Below are 18,865 nucleotides of genomic sequence, written 5' to 3' on the forward strand. Positions count from 1 at the left end.
GTGTTGCCATAGAGGGAGTGCAACAAAGGTTCATCAAACTGATTGCTGGGATGGGGGCGGGGGGGGGGGAGGGGGATTGTCCCATGAGGAAAGATTGAGTAGACTAGGCCTATATTCTCTAGAATTTAGAAAAATGAGGTGTGATCTCATTAAAACATACAAAATTCTTACAGGGCTTGACAGGGTAGATGCAGGGAGTCTAGAATCAGGGGTTAAAGTCTCAGCATAAGGGGTTGGCCATTTAAAAACATGGAAATCTACAGTGTAGCGCATTTCAGCCCATCGTTTCTGCGCCGGCCGACAAAGAGCCGCACGGCCCTCTGTCAGTAGCCCTGAAGGTTACAAATTTGCTGGAATTCTTTGATGTAATGAACAGGGTGGCTAAAGGGGAACCAGTGGATGTGGTGTATTTGGACTTCCAGAAGGCATTTGACAAGGTGCCACACAAAAGTTCAACATAAAAGTTCACGGGGTTGGGGGTAATATATTAGCATGGATATTAGATCGGCTGACAAACAGAAAAGAGAGAGTCGGGATAAATGGTTCATTCTCTGAATGGCAACCAGTAACGAGTGGGGTGCCACAGGGATCAGTGCTGGGACCCCAACTATTTACAATCTATATTAACGACTTGGAAGAGGGGACTGAGTGTAACGTAGCCAAGTTTGCTGACGATACAAAGATTGGAGGAAGGGCAATGTGTGAGGAGGGCATAAAGAGGCTGCAGGAGGTCATAGACAGGCTCAGTGTGTGGGCAAGAATTTGGCAGATGGAGTATAATGTTGGATAATGTGAGGTCATGCACTTTGGCAGAAAAAAAATCAAAGAACAAGTTATTATTTAAATGGAGAAAGATTGTAAAGTGCTGCAGTATAGTGGGACCTGGGGGTACTTGTGCATGAAACACCAAAGGATATTATACAGGTACAGCAAGTGATCAGGAAGGCCAAAGGAATCTTGGCCTTTATTGCAAAGGGGATGGAGTATAAAAGCAGGGAAGCCTTGTTACAGTTATACAGGGTATTGGTGAGGCCACACCTGGAATACTGCGTGCAGTTTTGGTTTCCATATTTACGAAAGAATATACTTGCTGTGGAGGCAGTTCAGAGAAGATTCACTAGGTTGATCCGGGGATGAGTGGGTTGCCTTATGAGGAAAGGTTGAGTAGGTTGGGCCTCTACTTACTGGAATTCAGAAGAATGAGGGGTGATCTGATAGAAACTTATAAGATTATGAGGGGGTTTGACAAAGTGGATGCAGAGAGGATGTTTCCACTGGTGGGGGAGACTAGAACTAGAGGGAATGATCTTAGAATAAGGGGCCACCCATTTAGAACTGAGATGAGGAGAAATTTCTTCTCTCAGAGGGTTGTGAATCTGTGGAATTCGCTGCCTCAGAGAGCTGTGGAAGCTGGAACATTCAATAAATTTGACAGAAATAGACAGTTTCTTAAAACGATAAAGGGGATAAGGGGTTATGGGGCGTGGGCAGGGAAGTGGAGTTGAGTCCATGATCTTATTGAATGGTAGAGCAGGCTCGAGGGGCCTTATGGCCTACTCCTGTTCCTATTTCTTATGTTCTTATATAAACCTATGAACAATGAACAATGGCAGAAAGGTAAAGAGCACCCAGCTGTCCCAGTCCGCCCCACACAACCGCGACACCGAAACATTCTACACTCCACCCCAACCAGTCTCCTGGGAGAGGCAAAGAACAGATAAAAACCCAGGCCAATTGGGGAAAAAAAAATCTGGGAAAATTCCTCTCCGACCCATCCGGGCGATCGAAACTAGTCCAGGAGATCACCCTGGCCGTATTCTATTCACTGCAGTACTTGCCACTGTATCTGCGCCAGCCAACAAGAGGTTAACCAGTCTAATCCCAATTACCAGCTCAAGGTCTGTAACCCTGCAGGTTACGGCACTTTAAGTGCCTATCCAAGCACCTTTTAAATGTGGTGAGTGTTTCTGCATCCACCACACTTTCAGGCAGTGAGTTCCAGATCCCCACAACCCTCTGCGTGAAGAAGCTGCCCCTCAAATCGCCTCTGAACATTCCACCAACCATGTTAAAACTATGCCCCCTCATAATTTATCCCTCCACCAAGGGAAATAGGCCCTTGCTATCCACTATATCCAGGCCCCTAAAAATGTTGTACACCTCAATGGAGCACTTCTCTTAACCTCCTCTGTTCCAATGAGAACAAACCCATCCTATCCAATTTGTCCTCATAGCTAAGATTCTCCATTCCAGGCAGCATCCTAGTAAATCTCCTCTGCACCCTCTCTAGTGCAATCACGTCTTTCCGATAATACAGCGACCAGAACTGCACGCAGTACTCCAGCTGTGGCCTAACCAGAGTATTATACAATGTAAGCATAACCTCCCTGCCCTTGTATTTTATGCCTCAGCCAATAAAGGCAAGCATTTCGCATGCCTTCTTAACCACCTTATCTAGGACTGAGATGAGGAGAAATCTCTTCCCTCAGAGGGTGGTGAATCTTTGGAATTCTCTGCCCCAGACGGTTATGGAAGCTCAGTCTTTGAGTATATTCAAGCAGAGATTGATAGATTTTTGGATATTAAGGGTATCAAGGGATATGTGGATAGTGCAGGAAAGTGGAGTTGAGGTAGAAGATCAGCCATGATCTCATTGAATGATCTACTGCTCCTAATTCTTATGTAATGAACTTTTGACTTTTTGGCTAATTGAAAACCCAGCTTGCAAATTAACTATAAACTACAGACTTCTGTCTTTTTTATTTCTGGGATGTGGGTGTTGCTGGCGAAGTTGGCATTTATTGTCAGTCCCTAATTGCCCCTTGAGAAGGTGGTGGTGAGCTGCCTTCTTGAACCGCTGCAGTCCGTGTGGCAAAGATGCTCGCACAGTGCTGTTCGGGAGGGAGTTCCAGGATTTTGACCCAACGACGATGAAGGAACGGCGATATATTTCCACGTTAAGACGGCGTATGACTTAGATGGGAACATGGAGGCGATGGTATTCCCAGGCACCCTCTGCCCTTGTCCTTCTAGGTGGTAGAGGTGGCAGGTCTGCTGCTGAAGAAAAACAAGAAACTGGCAGAACAGAAAAGTTTGCTACTTTGGACACTGCAACAAAAAGGACGACGAGAGAAGAGGAGGCCCCGTTTATGGCAGGTGGTAGCGATAAGACTAAGCCTTAACTTTATAAAAAGGAGAATGAACGCTGCCATTAGCAGGAGAAACAAATGACAAAGAAATCCAAGAATCGTTTTGGTCGTGATGCCCGGGTTCATGGGTCTGGTTAATCCCGTGGTATGAACCGTATTCCACAGTTGCGAGTATTGTTTAGCTCTGTTGTTTATTGTTGGGCAATCGAATAAAAAGTGTTTAGTAATCTTTATTCGTCAACCACCATCACGAACACAGATTTAGCCATTATCACGTTGCTGTTTGTAGGAGCTTGCTGCGCGCAAATTAGCTGCCGCGGTTCCCACATTACAACAATGACTACACTGCAAAAAGTAATTCATTGGCTGTAAAGCACTTTGGAACGTCTTGAGGTTGAGAAAGGTGCTACATAAATGCAACTCTTTTTAATCTTGATACCAGTTTCTGTGATTGTTGTCTGCGCTCAGGTTTGGAACTAGTTATCAAAATTATTAATCCTACACCTGCGCCCATCTTTCAAAACCTCCAGAACTCTTCGCTCCTCTCCTACTCCGTGTCCACTGCTGTCACTCCTTTTCCTTTCGTAACTTCCACTGCCCCGAGTGAGTGCAAGATTCTCACTCTATTGGCACCTCCCCCCATCCCTCACCCGAATTGGGTGATCATCTCCAGCCTGCATCGCCCAATCCAGGTACCTCCATCAGCAGCAGATCATTCAGCTTTGCCTTTCTGTAACTCCCTCTCAAAACATTTCACCTCATTACCTGGACGCTGACCTCCAAAATCCTCCTCTTTGGCAGCACATTTAATATCTCTAACCTCTCCTCCCTCAAAGTCCTGCAGTTTTCCTCTTTTTATATGGAATGCTGTACTATTGGAAGTGGTTGGTATTGTCAGCCATTCCCACAGGGAAATTTCAGAACTCTAGTGGTCATCTCCTACAGTGAGCTAGTTTCCAACCAACCCACCTCAGAGCTAACGCACGGTAATGATTTGTAGATATTCCAGCCTTGGCAGCTTACCAGAGCATTGCCTGACTGGACATTAATCTTTGGAACAGAATCAATATCTTCATTTCTATGGAGAAGGGCATTGCAACCTTAGAGGTCTATAGAACATGACTTCACAATTGCAGATTAAACGCAAATTCTGCATATTCATTGTATCACTGCCTGGAATGACAGCATTCATTACTTACAACCAGTAACATTTTAATACTTTTGTCTTTCGGATGAGGCATTAAACCAAGAACCTGTCTACTCTCTCAGGTGGACGTCAAAGATCCCATGGCACTAATTCGAAGAGCAAGGGAATTATCCCCAGTGTCCTGGCCAATATTTATCCCTCAACCAACATCACTAGAACAGATTATCTGGTCATTGTCACATTGCAGTTTGTGGGAGCTTGCTGTGCACAATACAACAGCGACTACACTTCAAAAGAAAAACCCTTCATTGGCTATAAAGAGCTTTGGGGGGTGGGGGGGGGAAACATCCCTAGGTCATGAAAGGTGCTATATAAATACAAGTCTTTCACATTCATATACCCAATGACCCCACTGATCATAGCTCTATAGCCATGTGGTGTTGGCCCTCGATGAAGTCAAGTTTTGAACAGCATTATTTGCAGTAATGCCCAGCATGCACTCTGGCTTTTCCACTTGCCTTTGGTGAATTTTGCCCTTACATTTAACATGGCAGTACAGGCTGGACTGTTGAAAGATTGCATGCTGAACTCCCGTCAGATCAAAGAGACAGGCACAGAGTTAGGCTACACCACTGCTTAGGCCACAGCTGGTGCACTGCGAGCAGTTCTGGTCACATTACAGGAAAGACGTGATTGCACTATTAAGAGTGCAGAGATTTATGGAGGATGTTACCAGGACTGGAAAATGTTAGCTGAGGTAAGATTGGATAGGCTGGGATTGTTTTCCTTGGAACAAAAAGGAGGCTGAGGGGGGACCTTATTGAGCTGTACAAAATGATGAGGGGCTGAGAGAGGATAGGAGGGGTCAAGATTTAAATTAGTTGGTGGAAGGTTTAGAGGGGAGATGAGGAAACATTTTTTCACCCAGCGGGTGGTGAGAGTCTGGAACTCACTGCCTGAAAGGCTAGTAGAGGCAGAAACCCTCACCACATTTTTAAAAAGTTACTTGGATGTGCACTTGAAGTGCCGTAACCTACAGGGCTACAGATCAAGAGCTTGAAGGTGGGATTAGGCTGGCACAGACACATGGGCCAAAATGGCCTTCTTCTGTGTCGGAATTCTCTATGATTCTATAAGCTAGGAGGACACTACTGGAAGAGAGAGTCTGTACACTCAACCAGGTTGAACAGAAATCCTGAGCATAAACTGCCCAAGATTTGGCACACATTATACTCGCTCCAAGATAAATTATTGAACGTTTTGCTGTGCATTAGTGTCCATTTAGAACCAGCTCAAGATCACATCCAAACACAGTTGGGAGCGGTAGCATAGTGGTTGTTACAGAAGTGCCGAGCAGATGATCCATATCGGCCTCCTCCCGAGTCCCCACCATCACAGAAGTCAGTCTTCAGTCAATTTGATTCACTCCACGTGAAAGCAAGAAACGGCTGAGTGCACTGGATACAACAACGGCTATGGGCCCCCGACAACATCCCGGCTGTCGTGCTGAAGACGTGCTCCAGAACTAGCCGTGTCTCCAGTCAAGCCGTTCCAGTGCAGCTACAACACTGGCATCTACCAAACAACGTGGAAAACTGCCCAGGTATGTCCTTCCCACAAAAAGCAGGACAAATCCAGCCCGACCAATTACCACCCCATCAGTCTACTCTCAATCAGCAGCAAAGTGATGGAAGGTGTCATCGACAGTGCTATCAACTGGCACTTACTCCTCAGCAACAACCTGCTCACCGATGCTCAGTTTGGGTTCTGCCAGAACCACTCGGCTCCAGACCTCATTACAGCCTTGGTCCAAACATGGACCAAAAAGAGCTGAATTCCAGAGATGAGAGTGACTGCCCTCAACATCAAGGCAGCATTTGACCGAGCGTGGCAGCAAGGAGCTGTAGTAAAACTGAAGTCAATGGGAATTGGGGGGAAAACTCTCCACTGGCTGGAATTATACCTAACACAAAGGAAGATGGTTGTGGTGGTTGGAGGTCAATTATCACAGCTCCAGGAGTTCCTCGGGGCAATGTCCTAGGACCAATCATCTTCAGCTGCTTCATCAATGACCTTCCCTCCATCATTAAGGTCAGAAGTGGGGATGTTCGCTGATTGCACAGTGCCATTCGCAACTCCTCAGATAATGAAGTAGTCCATGCCCGCTTGCAGCAAGACCTGAACGACATTCAGGCTTGGCCTGATAAAGTGGCAAGTAACATTTGCATCACACAAGGTGATCTTATCGAAATGTATAAGATTATGAGGGGGCTTGACAAGGTGGATGCAGAGAGGATGTTTCCACTGATGGGGGGAGACTAGAATAGAATTAGGGAGCACAATCTTAGAATAAGGGGCCGGCCATTTAAAACTGAGATGAGGAGGAATTTTTTCTGAGGGTTGTAAATCTGTGGAATTCACTACCTCAGAGCGCTGTGAAAGCTGGGACATTATCTCTGAATAAATTTAAGACAGACAGTTCCTTAACCGATAATGAATTAAGGGGTTATGGGGAGCGGGCAGAGAAGTGGACCCCAGTCCATGATCGGATCAGCTATCATCGTATTAAATGGCGGAGCAGGCTCGAGGGGCCGTATGGCCTACTCCTACTCCTATTTCTTGTGTTCCTATAACAAGTGCCAGGCAATAACTATCTCCAACAAGCGAGAGTCTAACCACCGCCCTCAACATTCAACGGCATTACCATCGCCAAACTCGCCACCATCAATATCTTGTGGCTACGAGAGGTCAGAAGCTGGGTATTCTACGGAGAGTGTCTCACCTCCTAAAGCCACAAGGCACAAGTCAGGAGTGAGATGGAATACTCTCCACTGGTCTGGACGAGTGCAGCTCCAACAACACTCAAGAAGCTCAACATCCAGGACAAAGCACCCCATCCACCACCTTAAACATTCACACCCTCCACCACCGCACACAGTGGCTGCAGTGTGTACCATCTACCACCTAGAAGGACAAGGACAGCAGGCACATGGGAACACCCCTCCAAGTCACACACCATCCTGACGTGGAAATATATCACCGTTCCTTCATCGTCGCTGGGTCAAAGTCCTGGAACTCCCTCCCCAACAGCACTGTGGGAACACCTTCACCACACGGACTGCAACGGTTCAAGAAGGCAGCTCACCACCACTTTTGAGGGCAACTAGGGATGGGCAATAAATGTTGTCCTTGCCAGTGATGCCAACATCCCATGAACAAATTTTTATTTTTTTTTATTTTTTAAAGTCTACTTCCTATGGCAGTCTGGGTACTAATGTGCTTAATAAACCCAATATGCTGTAATGCTACATTGTTCTTAATTTACCATCTCAATATGGTCTCCAATCATAGAATGGTTACAGCACAGAAGGAGGCCATTCGGCCTGTGCCAGCTCTCTGCAAGAGTACTTCAGCTAGTCACACTCCCCCACCCTTTCCCCATAGCTCTGCAAATATTTTTCTTTCAGGTACTTATTCAATTCCCTTTGGAAAACCACGATTGAATCTGCCTCCACCACCCTTTCAGGCAGTGCATTCCACCATTATCACCAGTGGCTCAGTGGGTAGCACACGTGCCTGAGTCAGAAGGTTGCAGGTTCAAGTCCCACTCCAGGCCGACACTCCAGTGCAGTGCTGCACTGTGGGAGGTGCTGTCTTTCAGATGAAACATTAAACCGAGGTCCCGAGGGAGTTAGTTATGGCCCTTACGGCCAAAGGGATCAAGGGGTATGGAGAGAAAGCAGAAAAGGGGTACTGAGGTTGAATGATCAGCCATGATCTTATTGAATGGCAGTGCAGGCTCAAATGGCCTGCTCCTGCACCCGATTTCTATGTTTCTATGTCTGCTCTCTCTCAGATGGTCGTAAGAGATCCCATGGAACTATTTTGAAGAGCAGGATGTCCTAGCCAGTATTTATTCCTCAACCAACATAACAAAAGCAGATTATCTGGTCATTAACACATGGCTGTGTGTGGGAGCTTGCTGTGCGCAAGTTTGGCTGCTGAGTTTACCACATTACAATAGTGGCTACACTCCAAAAGTACTTCATTGACTGTAAAACAGACATCCAGTGGTCATGAAAGACGCTATATAAATGCAAGTCTTTATTTTATAAGCAACAAACTGTAATTACCATTATTTCATCCATCTATGCTTAAAATGCTTTCGTTAGATAGCTTCATAGATATGAAGGACAATCTCCAATTGTTTGTCAACAATTTAAATGGGCACCCACCCCAAACTTACATTTTATTGGACATTTAGTAAGCACACTTGGCCCTTTTAAGGGATGCCTTGTCTTGCGAGAGATTGTCAGCCTATTTGAATCCCGGTTCTGGGAGGTGAAAGGACAGTGTTTAAGAGACAGAATGATAAAACTCAAGCCCCTAAAATCGGGTCAGACAACATCAGATTTCCCAACTGGCGGAGCAACTAGATTGATTGCCCCTTGAAAATTCTAAGTCTAATTCTGCCTCCTATAAAATGAGAGGATGGTTTCAATGTTCTTGTTAATTTTTCGTTGGGGCCATGCAGCCCCTTAAATACCACACATGCACTTTTCTTCCCCATTTAAAAGCTGGTGAGTCAGCTGCGCGGGGTTTTAGCGCTGCGTGGCTTAAAGGGAACATTGGTTGGTTTACACCAGTCTTTTCCTCTCCCCCCCCCCCCCCCCCCCCCCCACCCCAAATAAAACCTGCTCCAAATTTCTCCCCTCGTCAAGCATGGTCCCATGGTACGAGAGTTACTGCTTTTGTGCTTCCATTAAAAATATATCCAAGGTGGGTGGGTGGGTTACAAGATTTACCACATTTCTACGTGCAGTACAAGTCACGTCACTCAAGCTGCACTTAATGTGGACTCTAATATTTGCATTTATATAATCACCTTTCACAACTTCAGGATGTCCCAAAGCGCTTTACAGCCAATTAAGTACTTTTTTGAAGTGTAGTCACTGTTGTAATGTAGGAAACACTGCAGCAAATTTGTGCACAGCAAGCTCCCACAAACAATGTGATATAACCAGATCATCTGTTTTAGTGATGTTGATTGAGGGATAAATATTGGCCCAGGACACTGTGGATAACTCCCCTGCTCTTCTTCGAAATAGCGCCATGGGATCTTTTATGTCCACCCGAGAGCAGACGGGGCCTCGGTTTAACGTCTCATCTGAAAGACGGCACCTCCGACACAGAAGCACTGAGTGTCAGCCTAGCTTTTGTGTTTGAGTCTCTGGAATGGGACTTGAACCCACAACCTTCTGACTCAGAGGCGAGGGTGTTACCTCTGAGCCACGACTGAGAACTCCACAAAGCGACGATGTTAAACATTTCTGATGTTACGACTTAGTGGTAAGTGAACAGCCTACATTTGGATCCGAATTTTCAGATCGAGAACATCTTCAGTACCAACTTTTTTTGGTTGTTTTTAAGCCGCCCCTATTTAGATTAGGGATTCTCTTTGGGGGGCTAAATTGGCAGCAAGCTTTCTGGTCAACGAGAGACAGGAAATTAGCCAATGCTTTGCGACGAAAAACAGAGTGGAACGAAATAAGAACTCATCAGTCAAACATTTTCTTGGGTTGCTGCAAGGGTCAAGACACCAGGCTGACTGAAAAAAAGTTACTCCATCCCCTAGGCAAACAATTCCATGTCATTAGGACAACAGGTGACATACAAATCAAAACTGAATATCTTTGCTCCTGTGAACGTGCTTAACAAGTTAGAATTTTTTTTCTTTATATAAAAAAAAGGAAAAAAGTGAAATGCAAGGTTTTAAAGAATTGAAAATAGCAAGAGAAAATGCAATACTTAACTTGTTTTCTTAGTTAACTGTTGAAAGATGAGTGATCTCACTAATCCATGCTGGCGTGTTATACCAATGTTTCCTTTGGCTACATCCTGCGCTCCTCCAATTAGAACGTAACACAAGAACATAAGAAATAGGAGCAGGAGTCGGCCATTCGGCCCCTCGCGCCTGCTCCACCATTCAGTAAGATCGTGGCTGATCTGATCTTGGCCTCAACTCCACTTCCCTGACCACTCCCCATAACCCTAGACTCCCCTGTCGTTCAAAAATCTGTCTATCTCCACCTTAAATATATGCAATGACCCAGCTTCCACAGCTCTCTGGGCTACAGTCAATAGTGAGCAACCACTGTGGGCGCAAGATCAAGCAAACGAATATGCTCCCCTTTCATCCTTGTAGGAAGATGGCCCGCAGCTGCCAGACATCTTCTAACATGCAGCGCAGTTCGGATCGGGGGAAAACCAAAGCTGAATACAACTGCTCCCTGGAGCAACATAGAAACAGAAACATAGAAAATAGGTGCAGGAATAGGCCATTCGGCCCTTCGAGCCTGCACCGCCATTCAATAAGATCATGGCTGAACATGCAACTTCAGTACCCCATTCCTGCTTTCTCGCCATACCCTTTGATCCCCTAGTAGTAAGGACTACATCTAACTCCTTTTTGAATATATTTAGTGAATTGGCCTCAACAACTTTCTGTGGTAGAGAATTCCACAGGTTCATCACTCTCTGGGTGAAGAAGTTTCTCCTCATCTCAGTCCTAAATGGCTTATCCCTTATCCTTAGACTATGACCCCTGGTTCTGGACTTCCCCAACATTGGGAACATTCTTCCTGCATTTAACATGTCTAAACCCGTCAGAATTTTAAACGTTTCTATGAGGTTTAAACGTTTCTATGCGTACTTTGGAATTCTCTACCTCAAAGAGCCGTGGGTGCTGAGTCGTTAAGTATATTCAAGGCCGAGAACGACAGATTTTTGGACTGGCGGGGAGATGGGGAGGGAAAATCAGGTGGGAAAGTGGAGTTGAGGTCACAGATCAGCCAGGATCTTATTGAATAGCGTGGCAGGCTCAAGGGGCAGAATGGCCTACTCCTGTTCCTATTTCTTATGTTATGTACACCAGACAAGTTTTTAAAACTCTGGTTTCGTTGAACATTGCATGCAGGAACCCAGTGCCCAGCAGAGAGGTTAATTGCTATAAAGAGCTGCCCGATTTAATCTAGAAATCATTTTTTTTTTAAAAAAAAGAGGTACTACACACCAGAAGCTCCAATTTTCATGCTTTTAATACAAACTTAAAAAAGATCCGGAACATTATAAACTATACAGCTCTGACCTCACCTACAACAAATCTGCAAAAAACATTTTAGCGTCAAGCAAGTATTGCACAATGTTCCAAAGTAGAAAATTGGGATATTTTTCAGTCTACAATAAAGGAATTATTTGCATCCGCTTTCCTTAACAGAAAATAACCATTCCTTTCAAAAAAGTAAAATGTACATAATTTGAAAAAATCCTGCCATCATTTTCTTTTTCTGAAGCATACAATGTCAATATCTCTTGGTTTTCAATTTTTTTTTTTGAAAAAATAATTTGTTGCATATGAAATCTGAAATGAAATTACAATAATGTACATTAGAAATATATACTCTTAACCTTTACAAACATAGTCAATTATTTAAGCAAAAGGAAACCAAAAGAGGAAAAAAAAAACAAGATTCCGATTGGTTAGTGCCAAATCTTTTAAAAATAAAACAATAAAACCAAGCAGTGTTTTTATGTTCAAATAAAGAAAGGCTAACATCTGCATAATACATCACATCACCTCAATGAAGAACACTTCGGGGTTGGGTGGGGAAGGAGGGGGAGGAGTAACAAAAAACCCTCAGAACAGCAAGATAGCAAATCACCAGTTTCTCTCCCCCCACCTCCCCACCTGAAAAACCTCACGAAACAGGGGTGCACTCAAATTGAAACCAAAGTATGTGCCTCCCAACTAGTTGTTTCTCTTTAAAATCGTCTTCCAATCCTTCGGCCGAGTTGAACAGAGGCAGAAAGCGAGCTGCAGTCACCGTGGCTGCTCTGAGGCACTGGTGTGCAAGAGCTCCATCTGACCCGGGTAGTTGCAAGCTCACCATTGTGTCGGCCAGGCGAGTCAGAGACGCCATGCGGCAAGAGCATTTCCGGTCAGCAAGTTCTCCTTTTGCCCTCAGTAATTCAGTCTGAACGCCCCAAGGCTCCTGGAAAGAAGCACATTTCAGGATGGCCGAAGTCTCGGAGTGGTGGGTCAGAGACTTTTTGGAGCTGCTACTTCAGTCATGAGGCCTCAAGTTTCGAGTTCAAACCTGTCTCCTATTGGATGGTTAAGCGTGTTCTGTTGTACTGTGCTGCCATCACTTTAACCCAATTGTAGCCCCCTTTTGAGGCAGAGTTCTGCCCCAGCAAATTAGGCCTGCATATTACTACAAGGCAACAGGCAATTTAGGAGGCAGACAGCCAGAGTGTCTTTGTTCACCCTACCCCATCCCTCCTGGTATTTACCTGGTAACTCGAGACTTTCCCCAACAGCAGCAAATACACATGGGATGCTAACCGTCAAACTTTGGAAGAGCACCATGATGTCTGAATGGTCACTGGGCACAAGCAGGCCGTGCAAGGATTGGTTTTATTTAAGAAGTCAAGAGCTCAAAAAGGTGTCCCTAGGATGTGACGAGAGCAAAATTTACAATGGTCCACCACCATTCTCTCCGAATCCCTTCTCAGACTCCACCCCACAAAAAGTGCAGCATTCTCCCACTGATGATAAAAAGCAACTCCAGAGAACTATACTGCACTAAGCCAGAGCAATATAATCCTTTTTTTTTTAAATGCAGACGTAGACCAGATTAGTGTTTAAATGCAACCCTTGTATGGAAACTTGTACAATTTAGTGACCATTTCCAATTGTCGCAGCAAATTATGCAGTCGCGGTATCGCTGCTTACATACACGGTCGCATTTTAGGCTGCACTCCCAACAGATTGGGGTGACAACGCCAGCAAGCCATGTTGGTCTGGGAGAGTGCGTGGGGAAGAGAAAGGAGAGAGGGAGGGAGGGGAGAGAGATGGTCACTGGATACCAACTCTAACTCTTCCTTCGACAAGGAAGAGTTTCAGCAGTCTATTGTTATTAAATATTGTAGTGTTTTATATGCGGTGACAACACATCAGCTCAAAAGATCCGTGGATCCAGCACCACATGCTGGATCTGGGGACCCCAATGATTAGGTAAGGTTGTGATGGCACTGCAGTCTAGTCTTAGTGTGGGTGCATCTAACTGCAATGACCCTCAACTGAAAGAGTGCTCAGCTCATGTGGAATTGCTATGGGTTTCTTGTATGATCAGTTCTTGGTCCCCTTACTCCAGCATGGGACCCACTCTTGCGCATTTTAATGCATAATGAAGGCTTCTTAAGAAATTTAGGACTTTGTTGTTTTCAAGACTATAAATGGAGCAACTACTTAAAAAATAAACACTGATGGCTGCATTTAGCGAGTCCTTCAGGGTTTCTTTACACTGCCCCTGATTACAATAAGTCTGGTTTCAGATAAGTGTAAGGGAAAAAGGATTCCATATATAGGCGAGGCTGAATAGTAGCATTGATGACCCTGCAATCCAATATTGCAAAAATGTTTTAATGCTGGGACCGTTCTATAAACACTGGACGTCTTTGCCCACAACAAATTGCAAATAACTGTGGATGAAGGGCAGAGACAACGGTCACCCGACTGCAACTCAGGGTATTTTTCCCCACAGGCATGGAATTGCTCTGTGGGTGAAGATCAGCAGCGTTCCAGCATACTGCACCAGAGTAACGGGACTCGGCCAGTGCTGGAGACCAACACCTGGCCAGCTCACCATGGTTTTGGGGGTGGGGGGGGGGGAGCAAGCGGGGCAAGAAGTCACCCAGGGATACCCCCAGGCATTTTCGAGTAGTCAGTTCCAATGAGCCATTAGCAAAGATGCAAGAGTCCAACAGTTGCCTACTCCATATGCAGTTTACGACTATTAAGAGTTTTTTTTTCCCCCACAGGACAGTGTTCCTGCCTGAAACACAAGCAGGGTTAAGTGCCTCTGGGCAAGTTTTACTAAACTGCTAGTTTGCATCCAGCAATTCAGCTGCACTGATTGGATGGGATGCAATAAAAACCTGCACAATTCCCACGGGGGGGGGGGGGGGGAATAAAATCAGGGAAAACACTTGCATTAGCCCACAGCAGAGCAACGCTGGGAAAGGTCTGAGCAGGTTGCCTCCTTTGGAGGGAGGAGTGGTTTGCGAGAGAAGAAAATTTGTTTTACAAGCAAACTGATGGGAGTCTCACTCCTAACCTTCTAGTATCAGCAACCTAGCAGAACGTACAGTACAAACTCAACCGCTTTGTAAATCTCAAAGTCAAATATAGAGCTTCACCCACCCATTGTTCCTCCCAAAGTACTGGAGCTGTTCTAGACAGGCTTTGGAAATAATTTAAAATGAATTCTTTTGAAGGCTGGTTTGGAATAAGCTGCTTACAGTTTGGTCAGTGGGAATGACAGGGTGCGCAGGGAATAGGAAAGCACTAGTATGGGGTCAAGAATATTCTGGGGCGAGTGAAGGATGATCAAATATCTCCTGCATATATTCGTATTACGTGTTTCCTTTGATATGCAAAACCCACATTAATCTTTGCTGTACGAGAGATTCTAAACCGAATCAACTGTTCTAACAAACCTTTTAATTTGGTCAAATATTGCAGCTGCAGCGAAAATGGATCAGCAACGCTCCGAAACATTGGGATAAAGTGTTTATAACAATCTCAGCACTGCTGTCCCTACTCATCCCGGGGACTGACATAACCAGGCTGGTCATCTAGGACAGGTTAAACAAAAACACCAGTTTAAAGATTGTTTGCTGTCGCGAGGACAATGCTCGAAGTTCCTAAGCTTTCTTTTGTTGTTGCTGTAAATTGCAAGAGAACAAACAGTAAGCCCTGCTGCACACGGCCTCTCACGTTTAGATGTAGCAACTGATCGAACATCATGGTTTTACAATACAGTAATCACGTCGAAAGGGGCCTCGATAGAAAGCTCTTCACATGTCCAGATAAAGATGTCTCTGGAGCACCTTCCCAATTCATTACTGAACTGGGCCAGTGCAACCAGCTTCACTCAGTCGCACAGTGAAGTGTGGTTCCGATTAGTTACACAGGTGAATTGGGACATCCCAACTTCACCATTCCTCACTTTCCAAAAGTTCAGTACCTCAACTGAAAACTGAAGGCAGAAAAACAGGAAAAACCCCACAGCAGTGCGGCACCTCAGTGTTTAAACATATAGGATACAGCATTTACTAAAGGTGCCGACAACTGGTGGGACAGCAATACAGCATTGCTCAACTTGAACATGGTCACTTTTCTCCTTGCTACAGGATGAGATGTCGCCCACATATTGGTGAGAATCTGGTGCGTTACTGTACAGCTGAACACATGACGCTGGAGCAGCAAGGACCCAGTGTGCAGCAGGGTTTAACAGATACTGTGGTTCCTGACTAGTTTCAGATAACACACACACACCTCTCGGGTTCCACCGTTAATCAAATCCAGACATTTTTGATCGACTCATTTGCCCTTTCAGCTGCACCCAGCAGTAGAGGCGAGTCGTGTAACGCACACAGATGTGCTTTCCCATCACCCAAACATTTTGACGACATTATTTGGTCTATTCCTAGACCCGGATCACCTCTTTGCATGGTCGGAAGGAGAAGAAAATAGCACGGCTCATGGAACCCAATTGGAAAATATTGGCGAGATGACCCTGAACTCCAGGGTTTTAAGGTACTCAAAAAAAAAACCACCAATATCTAGGATGCAAACAAACATCCAATCACCACATCTCTGCAACATCTACTTCCGCCACAATTGTTAAGTGCTCATTTCACCAAATCCGCAGGGGTAGGAGGCGGCCCTTGGCAAGACAGGGTATGGTAGATCTTCAATGTAGAACTTAAGTCACTCAGTACAAACCAAATGTATTAAGTTGTCCGTATAGCAGGATCGACAGTTATGTGCCACAGCTTCACAGGATTGTCTTTTTTTGGTTTCTTTTTTGCTAGTTGCCACAGTACGGTAAGTAATCCAAATTCGGAGATCGGCATGGACGATGAACTTCAAAGCCCTTTAACCACAACGGCGGGTTCGGTTGTAGTTCAGAGTGAGGTGTTCTTGTTGACGAGACTTGCTGAGTTTTAAAGGGAAGGAAGGGGAGCGAGAGAACAAAACGCCAAGACTCCATTGACAACCAGTTTAAACCAGTTAAGACAGACACTCCCACCGCATTAAAATGCTTGGCTTTTTGGCAGAATTCTGCTTCACTATGAACCTGCCAAACTTAATCGTCTGTCATGGCTTCTCATCCTGCAGTACTATAGCAACAATAAAAAAATATGGGAAATGTGTTCTCCTAGCAACCCTCATCCAGCTGCTACTTAACGTCTACAGTGCAAAATTAAATACAGATAAATACTGGCACAGGAGTGAGGTAATGCCCCAAATCTAATTGCTGTGAAAAACTGATAACATTACCAGTTACATACTGTGACCTTTATTTTACTCAAATTTGGAGTATTTTACTATTTCAGTATTCCACTTTTCTTTTAAGATGAACTTTTGTTGCCATATTTCCCCAAGGGACGAGTATAGAATTCTCAACAAAACAAGTTGCGTTAACTCTGGAAAAACCCATAACTTCCCAACGGATTGCAGTATGTGACTTGAACAATTTCAAAAACAAAATTTGAAAACTTAGGAGATGATAAACACTGTTTAGAGATTGTAAGTGGGGTTGGAGGTTTAATGTTAAACTGTTCCCAAAGTGCTCAGCAACACGATATATTAGTGTTGGTCTTCTTTGAGTTCTATGTATAGAAAGGGTTCTTCACTAAATATTTTAGTTAGCCAAGACAACAGGCTGAAATGGCTGGTTAGGATACTGCATGGTATTCAAGTTGAAGTCAAGTCCTTCCACAAATGGGGCTTTCTCACCCAGGTTGTTGTTATTGTAGATGGGGGGCACCTCAAAGGCATTAGGGAACGGAGCAGGGCCGGAGGACGACTGGTTCTCATTCCCGAAGTACAAGCCCAGTGAACCAGGGTAGACAAACTCCTTGGCGTTGGGAGAAAGAGAGGATGGTGGCATCTGGCCGCTTCCGAGGACCAGCGAGTGCATGGACGTGGACAACCCCTTCTGCTTCATCAAACCGTTGGTGGGGGAGCGAGTCATCCGCCGGCCACCCGTCTTCATCTTGGTGGACCCAAATTTGGTGGCAGCGAAGGCTGCAGTGGTGAACGTGATTGGCTGAGTTGACCTCGGGATGAAGGTGGGGCTGACTGAATTCCCAAAAGATGGAGACGGGGAATTGGACAAAGAGTTGCCCTGGTCGGTAATGGGCGTGAAAACTTGGGCCTCTGGGTTAAAGCTGCTCTTTATTTCCTTGTCCAATTCGGCACTGTTCTCATTGTCGTCCATGTAGAGGACCTTCACAGCCCCTTTCTCACCAATCTGATAGGACACCTCAAATGGATCAATCCAAAGGCTCAATTCTGGAGGAACATTTGCCCGGATGTCTTCAATATCCAACCCACTCCTCCTTGCCGCCTGCTCAACAATGGGATCCACAGTTTCTCCAATATGGACACACCGGTACCCGGATCCTTTCAGGGGCTTTTCTGGGTACCAGTGGCCTTCATATTTCTGTTTTAACAACCGCTCCAGCTCCTCCCCAAAGAGGTCTGCACGTCGCCTGGGTAATTTGTTGTACAGGTAGGAGATAATGAAATTTAAAGCCACTTTGATCTCCAAATGCATCCTTGATGTGTGGTGACTGGGGCAAGGCAGTGTAGAAAGAGCTTCTTCAAGTCGTCACACAATCCCTTAAAAAGGAGAAAAGCAGCAGTTAGTTCACAAACTGGTAGTGTACATTTTCTGTGTGCAACTGTTAAGTTTTAATGAACAATGGATTGGTGGTTTATCCTTGCTCTATAGGAATTCATAAGAAATAGGAGCAGGAGTAGGAGTAGGCCATTTGGCTCCTCAAGCTTGCTCCACCATTCAATAAGATCATGGCTGAGTTTATGATCAGGCCTCAGGTTTGTATCCAGCTTCAAATTTCAGTCAGGACACCAGGAGTCAGTTAGCAAAGGTGAAGGGAAAGTCTACACAGAGGGGTAGCCAGAGATAAAATTTGCGCCACTCACTAAATTAGTTATAGGGTGGCAAAATCTAGGGAGCTGCTTACTGCCATCTCTGCCAAGTCAATCCGTCATGCACGACTTTCTGAAGATTTTTGGGAGGGCCGAAGAAAACAAATCCAGGAAATCTGGGGATAAAGGAAAATCAACAGAAAATATTTGACCAGTACAAGTCTCAGCTTAGGGCTATTGGTACTGGCAGGCTACAGGAAAAACTCCTGCAGAAGTGGTTAAGGGGAGTTTTAATAAAGGTGTTCAAAACTATGAAGGGTTTTGATATAATAAATAAGGTGAAACGGTTTCCAGTGGCAGAAGGGTCGATAACCAGAGGACTGAGATTTAAGGTAATTTGCAATGAACCAGAGGAGAGATGAGATTTTTTAATATAAACAGTGAATTATGAAAACCTGGAATGCACTGCCTGATTTAATACTTGGAGGAAAGATTGGCAGGGAAAAGGGTAGGGGAGTGGGACTAATTGGATCGTTCTTTCAA

The 18,865-nt window shown here is 45.0% G+C and overlaps 1 protein-coding gene across 4 annotated transcripts in view; it reads right to left on the reverse strand.

Moving 5' to 3' along the window:
• Positions 1-11,381: 11,381 nt before the first annotated feature.
• The window catches only part of LOC139229965 (protein Tob2-like), a 121,696-nt gene continuing 114,212 nt past the window's right edge, over positions 11,382-18,865 (reverse strand). For 3 of the 4 annotated variants that reach the window (XM_070861651.1, XM_070861652.1, XM_070861650.1), the window contains one exon: positions 11,382-18,052. In XM_070861651.1, coding sequence (XP_070717752.1) covers positions 17,070-17,987 — 918 coding nt within the window. In that variant the 5' untranslated portion in view covers positions 17,988-18,052 and the 3' untranslated portion in view covers positions 11,382-17,069. The remainder of the gene's footprint in view (positions 18,053-18,865) is intronic. The other variant, XR_011587869.1, reaches the window with a different exon arrangement.

This window comes from Pristiophorus japonicus, chromosome 19 (genome assembly GCF_044704955.1).
Source record: "Pristiophorus japonicus isolate sPriJap1 chromosome 19, sPriJap1.hap1, whole genome shotgun sequence".
In the NCBI taxonomy this organism is placed as follows: domain Eukaryota; kingdom Metazoa; phylum Chordata; class Chondrichthyes; family Pristiophoridae; genus Pristiophorus; species Pristiophorus japonicus.